The sequence below is a fragment of the Eutrigla gurnardus genome, assembly GCF_963514095.1.
Source record: "Eutrigla gurnardus genome assembly, chromosome: 22".
Lineage (NCBI taxonomy): Eukaryota > Metazoa > Chordata > Actinopteri > Perciformes > Triglidae > Eutrigla > Eutrigla gurnardus.
The window spans coordinates 5,044,559-5,060,941 of record NC_139933.1 but is presented as its reverse complement, the minus strand read 5'-3'; the positions used below and the strand labels follow the sequence as shown (position 1 = coordinate 5,060,941).

The window sequence follows — 16,383 nt, the reverse complement described above, 5'->3', positions numbered from 1 at the left end:
CTAAGATTAATGAGCATGAGTTGTCACTTGATATTGTTTACTGCTGTAAATGCTGTGCCCCTTATCTGCACTCTCTTGTATTGAAATACTAAGCCCTTTCTCTCCACCTCCCCCCACCCCCCCTCCCCTTCCCTCTCCTATTTCTTAATGGAAGGTAAGAAACACATGATAAGATTTTTGGAACCTGTGTGTGTCAGTAGAAAATGGGAGAAAATGGAACGACAAGACAGTTGAGCGCTTTAGACTGAGAGGAAAAGTGACTGGGGCCCTTAAAGGAAATCAATGATTTACATTAACCTAGCTCATCAGCATCAGTCCTGGCGGCAGTTTGAGTCTGACCATCACTCTTTTTAGATCTGCTGGGGTCTTACAGACAGGAAATGGATTTAGGAAGTTTACTTTGCTCTTTTTTTTTTCTCCCCAGATGGCAATGAATGGATTATGATGCAAATGGGTTTTGCAGAGTGTAGCAGGTTGTGCAGCCAAGGGAATAAATGCCCAAGAAATGCATTAAATGCATGTTATTCTTTGTGAACATCTAGACTCAATTTGCCATAAAAGCTAAGCTATTGGGGTTTTTATATACGCAATTTATTGTAATCCGGGTTTGCGCTCAAGTTGTGCATTTCTATAAAAGCTGAAAAGGAGCTGCATGGATTGGTATGGATGTTGTCGTCAGTAATAAAACTGTTTTTCTTCCGTTCTTTCCTCCTTTTTTTTTTTCTTCTTTTGGAATTTTTTTTTACAGCATGCAAAAGTTTACTCAACAAGAAGTCCGATTCTGCAAAGGTAAGGTTGTCTCGTCACCTCTCTGCCCTCTTTTGTTCTACAACAATGTGACTGCTCCCTCCACGATTAGCTGACCACCCGTTTTTGCCTTCTGTTCTTTTTCTGTATCTCCGTTCAAGATCACCTTCTCCTCCTTTTATTATGTAGAGATTTTTATTTTTCAAACTTATAATTTTGTCCTCATAGTTCTGTTTTTTTGGCTCAATTTTCTGATTTATTTCTATAACTCAGGGTTTCTCAACCTTCTGTGGCCTGTTTTTCGATCCCAAATATTAAGTTTGAGAAACTCTGCTTTTTCCAGTTTTCAGTCACATTCTTGTCTATAATTATACTTGATTTTTTTTTATTATTTTTTTTGGATGCTGGTTTCAATATTCCTTCACCTTTAGTCTCAGAAGTTTGTTGCTCTCTTTTCCGAGCAGTCTCCGTCATCCTCTGCTGCTATTAAGCATCCCCCCCTCCTCCTCCTGCCTTCCTCTCTTTCTCCTCTGCCCCAGGGGTCTCTCTGTGCAGTTAAGTGGCGGAGGCATAGAGAGTTAGTGAGGCAGTTAAAAGGATGATCTAGAGGCCTTTCTGTGGCACTCACCCTCTCATTTACCCTGTTAGCTCTCAACAGCCTGGGAGCTTTGAACAACATTAGCCCAATTCCCTAAAAGGCGTATAATTCTAATGCATCTGTGTGTGTGCGTGTATGTGTGTAAAACCTATGTGTTCACTTTGAGTATTTGCGTTCTCGTCCCAGCCTTCAACCAACAACAGTAAGAACAGTATAGTGAGCGCCATCAATGCCCTGAAAGACACCAACATGGCAACCAACGCCCAGATGGTACAGTAGCCCGTGCTGTCGGTTCCCGCCTCTTAACCCCACCCCCACCTCCCCCGTAGTTGCATAGTTGCCCGTCGTGCCTCACCCTCCATCGTATTAGTTGCTGCTTGTCATCCTTCATCTTACCACCCAGGAAGTGTTGCACCATAACATCCCCTGTCCCGGCAGTTCCCCACCTCTTCCCGTTTTACCCCCACTCCCAAGATGCACGGGTTTTAAATCTTTTTTGGGGAAATTTGCTAATAGTTACCTTGAATCTAAGGCTGCACATGTGCACCTTTTTCTTTAGATTTCTAAGGAGCATGAGCTTTATACAATAATGTCTTTAAGGTGGCAGCAAAGAGAACTGTAGAGTCCCTGTTTAGCTGATATCTTAGTATAATCTTTTCTTATCCTGCAATGGCCTCCGTGGTATTTTCCCTTTTCCCCATGCTTAATTAGCGATCCCTTAACTTTCCCACTAAAGCCGACACCGCCTTGCAACCATCTATCCTAACATCCAACCATCTATCCACCCATCTATCCTAACATCCACCCATCTATCCTAACATCCACCCATCTATCCTAACATCCAACCGTCTATCCCAACACCCAACCATCTATCCAAACACCCAACCATCTATCCTAACATCCAACCATCTATCCTAACATCCAACCATCTATCCAACCATCTATCATAACATCCACCCATCTATCCTAACATCCAACCGTCTATCCAAACACCCAACCATCTATCCAAACACCCAACCATCTATCCAAACATCCACCCATCTATCATAACATCCACCCATCTATCCTAACATCCAACCGTCTATCCAAACACCCAACCATCTATCCTAACACCCAACCATCTATCCAAACACCCAACCATCTATCCTAACATCCACCCATCTATCCTAACATCCACCCATCTATCCAAACACCCAACCATCTATCCTAACATCCAACCATCTATCCAACCATCTATCCTAACATCCACCCATCTATCCTAACATCCACCCATCTATCCTAACATCCAACCATCTATCCTAACATCCAACCATCTATCCAAACATCCAACCATCTATCCTAACATCCACCCATCTATCCAAACACCCAACCATCTATCCAACCATCTATCCAAACATCCAACCATCTATCCAACCATCTATCCAAACATCCAACCATCTATCCAAACATCCAACCATCTATCCAAACATCCAACCATCTATCCTAACATCCACCCATCTATCCAAACATCCAACCATCTATCCAACCATCTATCCAACCATCTATCCAACCATCTATCCAACCATCTATCCAAACATCCAACCGTCTATCCAAACATCCAACCGTCTATCCAACCATCTATCCCAACATCCAACCATCTATCCCAACATCCAACCATCTATCCCAACATCCAACCATCTATCCCAACACCCAACCATCTATCCCAACACCCAACCATCTATCCCAACACCCAACCATCTATCCCAACACCCACCCATCTATCCCAACACCCACCCATCTATCCCAACACCCACCCATCTATCCCAACACCCACCCATCCAACCTGTGTATCTTGCCACCATTAACATCCCTACCATACTGCCAAACTTCTGTCATCATGCTCTCATCAGCACTAGCATGTTGTGGTTTTAAGATGTTTTCCCAGCATGCATCACATGTCACTTCTTCTACCAGTATGGTAACATAATTCACTGCCTGGCCTGGAAAGGTAGTGCTTCTCAACTGGTGGTGCAGGACCGCCAAGTAGGCCACGGGTAGGCCTAGGCGATATGGCAGACATAAATACATCAGAATATTAATTAGCATATTGCATTATTGATTTTTGCATGACAAATGTATGCAGAAACACATGCATTATACATGTTCGATGCAAAGAACTGTGTTCCAGTTTTATGTATTATATCAGATGAAACTAGGGCTGAAACAATTAATTTATAAGTTGACAGACTAAAAAAAATAATCTGCAATCTTGATTATGGATTTAACCGTTTTACATGAGGATAGATAATTAAAGGAATTGTTAGTTGCTAAATGAACATATTGAACCCTCATCTCCCAGTCTTAGGTGTTCTTGTGTGTGCGGGGAGGACAAACCTAAGCTACTATGAGGGAGATGTAGTGTTAGGTTATGACCCCGTGGCTGATGTGGAGGAACAGGCCCAGTTTAAATCCAGTTGAGAGGCACCGGCTGAGGGATCTGATGTGTTTGATTAACTCTGCTGTTCTGCATCGCAGGAATCTCAGAGCACAGTGGTGCACAATCCTCCTGATGGAGTCAAGGTGAGATGTGTGTCTTGTTTGTCTGAAAGCCAGAGCATCACCCAGCTGCTCCGCTCTCAGGCCCGTCTGGCCGTTTTTCTTTTTTTTTTTAAAGCTGTCCTTGTTAATTCCAGCATCTTTCTGTTCATTCTCTTTGCGTTCCAGGGATCAACAGAGAGCAACGCCACCAACGATGAGGAGGAAATGAAAGGTAGGAAAGATACTCCAGTGTTAGTCTAGTGTTCCTGATCTTATCCACTCTCTCTTTCTCTTCTCCCATCTAGTAAAGTGTGTGTATTTGACTGTAGTGAAGGGCAGTTGTGCGGAGATGCGACATGTGTCTCTCATACTCTTGACCGTCTGCCTGTGGTGTGTGTGTATGTATGTGTTTATTTATTGTGTGTCTGGCTGCGTTTTGTGTTTGTGTGTGTGTGTGTGTGTGTGTTCTAGCGGACAGTTCGGCGCTGAGTCAGAGCAGTGCTACAGAGGAGATGCCCCCACTTCTGCCCTCACCTCAAAGCTCACCTGCCAGTAAGTTTATCCATGGCAACCAGTAGCTATATGGTCGCCACTGGCAAGGACCTAACACCCCCACCCTCCCAACCACCCACCCCCACCCCCCACACACACTCCCACCCTGGCTTTTTGTAGTCACTGGCAGTCCTACATCTTTGAGCCCCCTCACTCTGATCCACCAAGCTTTTTTTTTTCTTTTCTTTTCTTTTTTTTTGAGGGTTCCCACTGGTTTTGGAGTTTGTGGAATTTTGTTGGTTGTTTTCAGTTTTAAATTTTAAATACCCCATTCAGGGAAGTACAGAATATTCTCAGAGAACATCGATTAACATTGTTATGGATTTGACGTGTTTTAAAGATGCCTCCGGTTTTATTTTTGTAGGGTTGCACATCCTTCTAATTGGTAATGATATCATTGTACTCACCAAGTTCACAGCCAACATCTGGATCACTAAAAACAACAAACACGAGCATTCGGACAGGTTTTGAGCAAACCCCAGGGTCCTGGATCAATGCTAGAAAGGGGTAACCTGGATTAGTTATACCACGTCTGAACAACAGGACAGCCAAACATATTTAGAAGAGAAACAAACTGTAAAATGATTACCCAGATGTTCACAGTTTACAAACTGAATTTCTAGTTCAAATTCTATTAGTACTTATTGGCATAATTTCAGATGCACTCGCCAAACTGTTAGTGTTCACATTGATGATGCACCGATCTGACCTTTTCTCCCAGGATATCTGGCAATAATGATTCCCGCTGTTTTTCCCCCCCAAATTTAAAATCTTTATATCTCATTGTGTCAAATTCATGCAGCGGTAAAACGAGGCCATGGACCGCTTTGGCACTAAAATGTGAACCGACACCCCGCCTTTGTTGATGTATTACGGAAAGTGAGAATTTTATGGTAATTACTGTGAGTGCAATGTTACCATTAAGCCAAAACTACCAAATAAAATCCATAAATATTCTTTAAACTGGGGCGCATCACAAGAGTACATTCTACCTGCTGTGTATATCCATTCATATATTTGGGGCTCACTTCTTTAGAGCCTGAACTGCCTCATCAGCTGCCTCATCAACAAACTTTAATACAAAAAAAAACAGCACTTTATAGGTCACAGAGACACTTTGACCTAATTATGGAAAGTCATAACAAAAAAAGTAGTTTAATCAGGGCCACTGTGGGAACCCTGAAATCTGTGTGAGTGTGTGTGTGTGTGTGTGTTTTGGTGATCGCTGCATCTCTCCCTTTGTCCTCCTAATGTGAGGAAGCCTTGCTTACCTTGCAGCTGTGTGTCCTAAACCGGCCTCCCAGTCTGCCTGACGTTTTAGTGGAACCACAGAGCATCGGGTTCCTCCTCGTTGCTCACGTGTTCTCCTCCATTCCTCTTCCTACTTTTGATGCTTTATTCCTCTGCTGTGTTCTTTAATCTTCTCTGCACTTCCTCATTTCTCTCTCATGCTAATCTCTCACCTCTTGACCTCTTGCTCTCGTCAGACACACCTGCACTAAAGGGACGGTCTGATCACTTCCCCCTCCCTCCTCTTCCTCTTTTCATCCTCTCCCGTGTCCCTTCCTCCACTCCCGTCCACCCCGACCGTCCTGAAACATGCCAACATGAGCTAACAAGAAGGTTTTTTCGCTCCTCTCTTTGTCCGCTGGCTAGTGCAGCTCTTCAGACCAGGCTTTGTTGATGTATATCTGTGCATTAAGAGGAGAGTTGACGTGAGCAGGCAGATGAATGACTTCCCCATCACACTTACACAACACAGAGCTGTACTGATCATGCTTCCAGCTGCCGTCCTGTCCTCGTGTCACCCATCTGCATGCCCCAAACCCACACTCGCTCTTAGTGTTTGTCGCACTAATTTTAATCAACACTAACCCGTGTCAGCTTTGTGTTTGTTCAGTTTTGTCATTTATTTTTTAATGCATGATCTGTGTGTGTGTGCATGTGTGTGTGTGGACGATCACATGTACGTTTCTGTCAACTTGTCATCCACCGATGTGTTTTTTTTCGTGTTTGTTGACCATCCGTTGTGTGTTTCAGTTCCGCCGCATGACGTAAAGCGCATGGCATGGAACAGCACGGGCAACAGCTCCTGCCCTGACTCTGAGCTCTCACAGTCCTCCATGCCTGCCGCTCCACTAGGGAGCAACACTGTCGCTGCTATAAGCAACACTAAGCAGAGTAAGAACACAGTCTTGACTAACTGACCTCAGCTTTCCTCGCCCGCCTGCTCACTGCCGTTGTTGCACACTTAAAAAAAACAACAAAAAAACACTTGCAACTCCTGAAAATGACGGTTGTTAAATCTTATCTTATCTTCTTATTTTCTCCTGTTTTTAAGGCTTGAAATTAGGCAAATGTACCGGATCAATGATAGTTGATATATGACCCAAAATAAAGGAAATCACTTGGTCAAATAACTGGTGTTACTCCATATATTCCTTATGGTCCCGTTAACAAGACTAAACCAACAATGTTTAGTCGCTCTCATTGCTTTCTGACTTCCTAAGAAACGATGAAGATGTAAACCTTGAAGTCGCAGCGTTATAGATCCTTCTTCATGAAAAGGAAAGGTAATGACAGGAAAGGAACACATGACTGAAATAGGAGTAAATATTGCATTTCTGGGGGATTTATTATTTCCAACCCCAGATAAATACACACTTGGTGTTGTGAGTATTTAAGGCAGCGTGGCGGTGATGTTCGATGGAATCAGTGGTTCCCATGTTTGTTGATGTGTTTAAGAGTGGACATGGAGCCCTGTGGAATATTTGTTGGTGGAATTAGTTTATTGTTGGTTTTGGTCTTTTTTTATGGGGATTTTGTAGAATATCCAGATTTTTTTTTACTTTATTCAGATGGCTTTTTGTTGACCTCCCATCCTGCTTTCCTCAGCATTGTGAATCATGAGTGTAACGTGTGGAAAAGTTACTCTGAATACTTTGTAATGTTGGCGTTAATTGACTGTTTTATTTATTGATTTATTTATTAGCACACCTGGCGAGAGGCATCTGTAAATATAACACAATGTACATTTATGTTGTCTTGAAAGTGAAATTCGAGCTGAGCTTGACGGTCGGTTCTAGAAATCTTAACTCAAAGTCTACTTACTGTATTTTTCTGGAGCTTTCGGTCACACCTCGGTAGAAAGAGCCGTCTCAGTGATCAAACCTGTCAACGTGTGTTCATCGTGTCGATGTGTTTGAAAGCGCCAGACAAATCTAGCGAGTGGTTCTTGGAGGCTGTGTTTATGAGCAGGATCTTTTGTTTTGGTTTTGCCGGCGGGGTGTGTGTGTGCGTGTGTGTCTGTGTCTGTGTGTGTGTGTGTGTGTGTGTGTGTGTGTGTGTGTGTGTGTCTCTGTGTGTGTGTGTGCTCACACAGCACAGACTAGTGTTTAGTCAGTTTTTGTGTCGCGCAGAAGGTGAGAGGCTGAGCGACAGACAGCGATGAGGTGGAGTTGGGAAGCAGCTTCAGATTGAGCGTTGAGGTTAAAGAGGAGAGTCGAGCTGTAGCCACGGACGATGAGAGCCTGAAGGGAAAGCGGGAGCTGGAAGTGATGAGAGGAAATGTTATCAAGCAAAACCACCACTTAAGTAATTGTTGTCTCACCACCTAACTGGCTTCTCACCATTTACCATCTGTCTGTCTCTCTCTCTCTCTCCGTCTGTCTCTTGTTCTTTCTGTAGCTCGCAAACAGGAGATCATCAAGATAACAGAGCAGCTGATTGAAGCGATCAACAACGGGGATTTCGATGCTTACACGTGAGTACAGTTTAAACGAGAAGCAGCGGATGAGTTGGTGCTTTTCTGTGTTAAATCTCTAATGTTTTTCCCCGAAAGGATTCCTTAGAGTTGTGTTTTATTTTTGCACCTTGTTTCTCAAAACTCTGCTTCTCTGTTCTCGGGTCTCTAATGTCTTCTCACCCACTCAAACTCTCTCACCGTTTCTTTCTCAGGAGGATTTGCGATCCCGGACTCACCTCTTTTGAACCCGAGGCTCTGGGGAACCTGGTGGAGGGCATGGACTTTCACAAGTTTTACTTTGAAAACTGTGAGTCTCCTCTTGTGTGTGTGTGTGTGTGTGTGTGTGTGTGTGTGTGTGTGTGTGTGTGTGTGTGTGTGTGTGTGTGTGTGTGTGTGTGTGTGTGTGTGTGTGTGTGTGTGTGTGTGTGTGTGTGTGTGTGTGTGTGTGTGTGTGTGTGTGTGTGTGTGTGTGTGTGTGTGTGTGTGTGTGTGTGTGTGTACACAATATTTCCTAAAAGCATCTGAAATGGACCAATGTGATACAGTTACAGAGAACTGATTAATCTGACAAATACTTTTTGTTAATCATGAGATCCCAAGTGGCCAGAGCCAATGTGACTTCTTCAAAATGCTGCTTTTTTTTCTTCTTTTAACCCAAAGATATTCGAATCATTGTCAACAAAATGCAAAACCCTTCATATTTGAAATTCTGTAGCTAGCAATATTTTTGTCAAGTATTTCTGGGATTTAGAGGCATCTAACGGTGAGGTCGCAGATAGCTTATATGCTCGCTACTGAAATTTATTTTCTTCATCCACCGTTTTCCTTCCGGTTGATGATTTTAATACTTCATCTCAAAGTTCGACCAATTAAATCGGCACCGATGGGATGTTTTACACCTGGGCTCCGATAGTTGATCGACATACGTCACCGTTTTTCATGGAGGCTCCACGTAAACGAGGCCCACCGTCGTTAAATCCCGATGCAAACAACTATTAAATACCCCGTGAAAAAGCCTTCATAAAGACGGCGCCAGCACTCCGTGTGCTTGAGCCATGAATGCATGACAGACTGTGAATTATGTGTTTCAATGCTGAGTACATCACTTTGTCTCCACTCCATTTAACAGCTCCGAAAGCCTTCATACCTCTGGCGTTAGAACATGTGGGCTAAACCTTTGCGGCCTCATTGAACAGCTGATTTTGAATGGTATCCGTCATATCTGACCTGTAGTTTATTTCTCCCCGAGTAAGTTATCTCTCGAATATATAACGCAATACTATCAACTCTTTGTGCAAGATACAAGACAGGCAGGCAGAGAGGAAATCACTCAACTCTGACTTCAACTCGTCCAAATAATCTGGCCACGTAACATTACTTAGTCTTTATCTTTTTGTGATAATAATCCATTTTATTTTAACTACCTTTCACGTTAATAACACTTTATCTAGAAAACTAGCACCTAAAAAAACAATGTTAAGCCCCTCCAAAATCCAATTTGACGCATTTTTCGGGCCGTCTCTGTTATGTCTTCCAGTGCTAAGCAAGAACAGCAAGCCGGTGCACACCACTCTGCTCAACCCGCACGTGCACCTGATCGGCGAGGACGCCGCGTGCATCGCCTACATCCGGCTCACACAGTTTGTGGACACCACGGGCCGCCCTCGCTCCAGCCAGTCGGAGGAGACCAGGGTGTGGCACCGCCGCGAGGGCAAGTGGCTGAACGTTCACTTCCACTGCTCAGGAGCCCCAGCTGCACCACTACAGTGATCAGGTACTCACACGGGCTTACACCAATGGACATCCTTTTAGCTACTAATGTTAGCGCTATTAGAGACAAAAACAAATCTGAACGATTTTTGGTAACAATACATAATAGTTGGGCCAAAGTGGATTTTATTTTATGGCGATTTAAAAAAAAAAACAGTTGATCATGATGAATTTTTATTATCCTGATACACCAGTGACTTGGTAAAGCGGGTTACTTACTACAGAAGTGGAAGCTAAACAGTCGCCATGGCAACAGGAAGCGCTCTGAGCATTGTGCTAGGATTGTCCGTTCCCACCTGTTTTATTTCTATGATTTAGTCTTCATCACAGTCATCTTTATACAAATAAAGCCGTCTTTTATGAGAATAACTGCAAAGATGCTGTAATAACTTAAAAGAATTCTACATGTTATGGCTTTAAATTGAAGCAGCAGTATAAATAGGATGGATTTGGATTAAATCATGATCTCGGTGTGAAATATTGAGATGTTTTTGTTCCCTAACCGACCCCTCATTGACATGTTTCCTCCCGTCTCCCTCCAGTGGTCCCGAGCCTCCAGTCTACTGGAGTGTGTGTTTTGGGGGGCAGTTTTTTTCAGCGAGCGTGTTTAAGAGGCATGTCCTCTGCGTGGATTGGCTCGTGCCAGGAGCCCGGCCGGGCGAGATCGCATCCCTCTCCACGATACCAACCAATCCTGTCCCCCCTTTGACCTGCTGGGGGCCGGCTGAACACAAGACACCGCCCCCATGGGATGATGCATGCATCTGGCGCCTGATTGGAGGGCGAGTCTTTGCCCTCTATCCCTCCCCATGGCAGCCATCTTTTTTCTGCCCGCGCGAGATGAGACGTCCTGCGTGAGGAGAGGATTTACAGTTGAACTTGTGACAGTTTATGAGTATGAGTTATGAATATGCTGTGTAAATTATGACTAGATGTACCAGAAACCACCAAAACCCAACCAAGCATTTATATTCACTATCTAATAAGGGATGAACAGAAGGGAGCGTGAGGTTAGCAGCTGAGATTTTGGACACATTTTTTGGCATTCTAGGGATTACCGGGTAGAAAGTGTTGTGTTTGTTACCCGGACGTTGATTTAAGGATGTAGGGCGATTTTTTTCCTCATCTGAATTCTGGAGGGGGAAAAAGGCAAGTTGGCTCAGTCGGAGAACTTGATGACGAGCGAACCTTGATATCAAAAACATGAAGCACCAAAGTGTAGAACTTTAGGCTTTTTATGTGTTTATGTGTTTTCGTTTGTGTGCTTGTTTTTTCCGACCGAACGGAAAATCGTGTTGTTGTGGGATTGGGGGGGGAGGGGGGGGTGTTAGATTTGAGATTACGTGTTTTTGTTGTGTTTTTAGCGTCCTGTTCCCTTTGCGTTCCTGTGAATGACCGGAGCCTGTTTCCTTTCTTTCTTTTTCTTTTTTTTTGTTGTCTGATTTGTCCGACTGATCCTATATTCAAGGCTCCTTTTTAAAGCAGCTGAGTTTTTAAAAAGAGGGATTTAATTGTGCAAGTTTAAAGCTAACGTGTTAACACGTTCTGTTGTCTGTATGCAGTGGAGGGAGAGAGTGGGCTGGGGAAGGCGTCTGCGTTTTGCATGTTTGCCCGCCGCCTCTCCCTCATCCATCGCTCCCCGCCCTCTCCTTTTCTTTTCTCCCCTCTCAAACCATCCCCTCTTTTAATCCTACTCCTTTTCTCTGCTCTCTGCAAGGGCCTGGTTTGTTTATAATCACTGTGTAAATACAGTGTATGTATAGATATATGTAGAAAAGTGTAATATATGTACATGTATCTAAGAGACAGTCATCCTGTGCATCTGGGAACCACCCCATGATCTCTGTGACCCCGACCCCCACCCCGCATTTAGTTTAGAATTTCCAATTTTCTTTAAATCTCCTCCTTAAAGTACTTCCTTAAAATATTGGTAGCTCTTGATCACGTGAATAAAGACACTCGTGTGGGCTGCTAGCTTTAGTCCCGTGGCCATAAGACTGTTTTAAAAGACGGGGAATAAAAAAAATAAATAAAAAAATGGCAGGTTGAAAATAGTTTGAGCCCTTTTGTTTAAAAAAAAAAATAGTTTTTTAAACATGAAGACTTTCATCATAGTGTCCTTAACTCCTGATCCCACAATGCTGTGAGCCGCCTCTTCATATCATACACACACACACACACACACACACACAGATATATACACACACACACACAGATATACACACACACACACACCTGGTGGTGTGTTTAGGCTTTGTAACATATCTGCACCACTGCTGTGTGACCACGGTGCCACCCTTGCTGTGCTGCTTAATTGTCTCCATCCATCCGCGACAGTCGTATCTTAAACCCCCCTCCCCCCCCACACTCCCATACCCTCCCTCCCCTCCCCCTCCCCCCCCCCTCCTGGTATACAACGAGTCCCCTGCTCTTGAGATGTTTATTTGTACCTCTCTCTGTTGTTTCTCTGTTCCCGTGTTACTGGTTTGAGTTTTTTCGTTGTCGTCGCTGTTGCTGTTAACTTTGTCGTTTGGTAATTTGCCGATCTGCCAAGCTGGAGTTCTGCACTCTCCCTCGCACACAGGAAACGAGAGAGGAAAAAAAAAACAAATAGAAAAGGGAAGAGGAAAAAAAAAAGGGAGGAAGTAAAGACAACACAAATTACAAATTGAGTGATCATGGATTGGACTAAATTATTTATTAATGTAATCTACCCTAGGTGGTTTTAAAATCGTGCCTGCTCAGTTGACGGCAGTTTTGAAAGCCAGAGAAGGAGTTGGTTGTGGGTGTGAAGGTTTTTGTGACCTACACTGTTGAACCGGAGCGGGAGACCTAGTTATATGCATGTTTCAGTTACACATTTCTACCATGTACCTACCTGAATAAGGATGGAGCCTAGTGTTAATATATGATATTTGCATCTTTTGAAATAAGAAATATCCTCCATCCAGAATGTTGAATAGGTGACATGAAAAATATTTTAAAAGATGAAGAAGAAAAAAAAACTGCATAATTACAAAAAAAAAACAAAAAAAAACGGATTCAGGAGCCGTAGCTTGGTATGAGGCCCTCGATGTTAGCGTTTTTTCCCTGCGTTGTAATGATATACTATTGGGCTGCGCTTTCTCCCCCAGCCTTCACATGGATGCTGGAGTTTTTTTGCATGATCATGATGTACAATGAAATACAACCATGAATTGACGACTATCAAGTGTTTGTCTGAGTGTTAGTTGGTCTTCATCATAGCTTTGTTATTCTTCAAACTTGGATCTTGAAAGTATTTAATAAAAATACTATTTCAGCACTGGTTTATCTCCCTCGACTGGTTTGTTTTTCTTCAACGACTGTTTCTCTTCGTGTCTGATTCAAGTTCTCCTCAAACAAATATGTCAATGAAAGGTCTCCATTTATACTCCACACACACATACTGTCTGGAAGAAAACTAACCCCTCAAAATGACAACATAACCTTTTTTTTGGCTCGTCTATTTTTCATCTGTTAAGCTTGGATTTTGACAACGTTTCCTGGGTCTCGAGCTGAAATCACCAAATTTGGAGCTAATGGAGAGATATGCAACGCACGTCTCTGCTTATGTAACGCCGCAACATTGATTAGTCATGCTGAATATCTGGCCTCTCGTCCCAAATTATTTAGGAAACCAGCTCGTGTCAGGTGGCTTTTTAACATTAAGACACTGAGGTGGCTGTTTGAGGAGAGGGAGGTGTCGTTTCCAGTGAAATGAGGCTCACGTTGAAGCTGCACCACCGGCTCGGCTGGATGCTCTCGACACCAGCCGTCGTCACAGCTGGCGTAATATCTGCCCTCCGTCCTTGTCTGTCATCGCATAAAGTCAGATTAAACCAGAATAATGGCACACATCCTCCGGGGGCCATTAACACACACACACACACACACACACACAGAGCATCGTCCTGTTTCATCACTGTTCTATGATTTTTTTTTCAACATTACTTTTTTATGATTTTTTCAACATACTATACTATGACTTTTTTTTTGTTTTTTCAACATTACTTTTTTATGATTTTTTTCAACATACTATGACTTTTTTTAGTTTTTCAACATTACTTTTTTATGATTTTTTCAACATACTATACTATGACTTTTTTTGTTTTTTCAACATTACTTTTTTATGATTTTTTCAACATACTATACTATGACTTTTTTTAGTTTTTCAACATTACTTTTTTATGATTTTTTCAACATACTATACTATGACTTTTTTTGTTTTTTCAACATTACTTTTTTATGATTTTTTCAACATACTATGACTTTTTTTGTTTTTTCAACATTACTTTTTTATGATTTTTTCAACATACTATACTATGACTTTTTTTTAGTTTTTTCAACATGACTTTTTTATGATTTCTTTTTTTCAACATACTGACTTTTTTGTTTTTTTCAACTACTTTTTTATGATTTTTTCAAAATACTATCCTGACTTTTTTTACTTTACATTTTTAGTTTTTTAGACATACACATTCAACATACTGACTTTTTTTTAACTTTTTTCAACATTACTTTTTTATGATTTTTTTCAACATACTATACTATGACTTTTTTACATTACATTTTTAGTTTTTTTAGACTACTTTTTAAAAAAAAAATCAACATTACTTTTTTATATTTTCAATTTTTTTTTAGACATTACTTTTTTATGATTTTTTTCAACACACTATACTATGACTTTTTATGACTTTCTTCGACATGCTATACTTTTTTTTAACTTTAAATTTTCTTTTTTTTCGACAGTAGCTTACCTTTTTTTCAACATACTATCCTATGACTTTTTTTTTTACATTACACTTTTTAATGACTAATTGTGTCAAATGTGTAACCCACTTGGGTGCTTTCTATATTTTGGTCATACATGTACTGCAGCTCATCTTACAGATGCCTTCAATATATTTACAATACATTTCTAGCACGTCCCAAAAGTAGAATAATTTATGCTCATTAGACATCACTAATTCTACAGTTTTCAATAAAAGAAATGAGCTGATCCACTGCAGCAGGGGTACGGTCTCATCCCCGTTCTTTCAGAGGGGAAGCCGTCCAAACAAAAGACAAGATTAACAAAGCTCATGAGTGACTGGGAGCAGAAGCTAAGCAGATTTACTGTTCATTTACCCGAGGGCAATACATCTTTTGTCAGCAATATTTTCAATTGTTCAATCCATTTGAGGACACACAGCTAACCCTTATTTCCTGGCCTTAGCATTAACAAACCAAGAAACCAGAGTTAATTAGAGGTTTAATAAGGCAGAGAAGGGAGGCCACACATCGACATCGAAGGCTTGTTCTCACCAGGTATAGCTTTTAATATTCAACCATGATTCAGCACATTACACTGAGGAACTGTCTTGTTTTTTGCTTTACACTGCTCCCCCATCGCCCGTCCACAGACACACAGTATTTACATGAATGATCAAACATCTATTCTTAGGAGGGGAGGCGTACAGATGGGATTGAGTTTATGTACAGAATTCTAACAACGTGGGGTATCGGTCCGGTCCATGTCGGGGGGGAAACGGCAGTCGCAGGTCACAAGATGCTTCACGACACAATGGTTCACAGCACATCAAAGCACAAGTCAAAGGCGGCACACTAACAGGGACAGTATAAAAACAACCATCAGGGCCACGTTAAGCCAACCCTGTGAAAATAGAGCAACGTCGCCACCTCCTGGTTGGATCGCACAACAGAACAGACAACATTTAACTTCAAGAGGTGGGCTATCTAATTCAGTCAAGAATGAAAGCAGTAACACACACTATCTAATCTCAGGACTAGTAGCTATCTATCCGTCTATCTAGAGCCACCTGCTGGAATCAGTACAAAAAGATAATTTACAACCCGACGGTCCGCTTCCAATGGCTTTGAAAGGAGAGGATCGTCCTGTACAGTTTTAATGACCATACCAATGGTTTTTTTTGCAAGTTTTAGCTCCTTGACTACAAAGACAACAAACGGTATTCACATGATATAACTGCAAAAATGGTGATTTTAAGTTAAATGTGTTGAATGCCACAAGTTTTCGAGGGTCTGCCAAATGTGAAATCAGTGGAAATCAATTAAATCAAATCAATCAGGGAATACTTTTTGAGAAGATCACTTGAACGGAGACGTGATATGTGAGGCTTTCTGCATTTTTGGGGTTTAATTGTGGACTTTCTAATAAGACCTCCATTATAAAGGGATTATAGAAGTTGTAAGTAATGACTTATATTTGTGATTAATAAATTAAATTCAAATAAAATATCTCTGTTGGAGTTATTAACAGACAGATTGTGTTCCCTTCTAATATCAATTTCAATAAGTCATTAATGACAAATAAAACCAACAGAAGTTAGTAAATGCTAATAACAAACCTGGCAACCCAGAAGCTGTTGTTTGTAAATGATGCATAAATTACTCTTAAATAATTTACAAATCA

General features: G+C 41.8%; 1 protein-coding gene across 6 annotated transcripts in view; it reads left to right on the top strand.

The window, feature by feature from the left end:
• LOC311032697 (calcium/calmodulin-dependent protein kinase type II subunit gamma-like) overlaps positions 1–13,236 on the top strand; it is a 33,814-nt gene extending 20,578 nt beyond the window's left edge. Inside the window, exons 14-23 of one of the 6 annotated variants that reach the window (XM_084039663.1) lie at positions 749–789; positions 1,532–1,615; positions 3,860–3,904; positions 4,049–4,094; positions 4,334–4,414; positions 6,455–6,595; positions 8,102–8,177; positions 8,372–8,466; positions 9,697–9,933; positions 10,472–13,236. In XM_084039663.1, the coding sequence (XP_083895789.1) occupies positions 749–789; positions 1,532–1,615; positions 3,860–3,904; positions 4,049–4,094; positions 4,334–4,414; positions 6,455–6,595; positions 8,102–8,177; positions 8,372–8,466; positions 9,697–9,929 (842 nt within the window). In that variant the 3' untranslated portion in view covers positions 9,930–9,933; positions 10,472–13,236. The remainder of the gene's footprint in view (positions 1–748; positions 790–1,531; positions 1,616–3,859; positions 3,905–4,048; positions 4,095–4,333; positions 4,415–6,454; positions 6,596–8,101; positions 8,178–8,371; positions 8,467–9,696; positions 9,934–10,471) is intronic. The other 5 variants (XM_084039664.1, XM_084039665.1, XM_084039667.1 and 2 more) reach the window with 5 other exon arrangements.
• Positions 13,237–16,383: the final 3,147 nt, after the last annotated feature.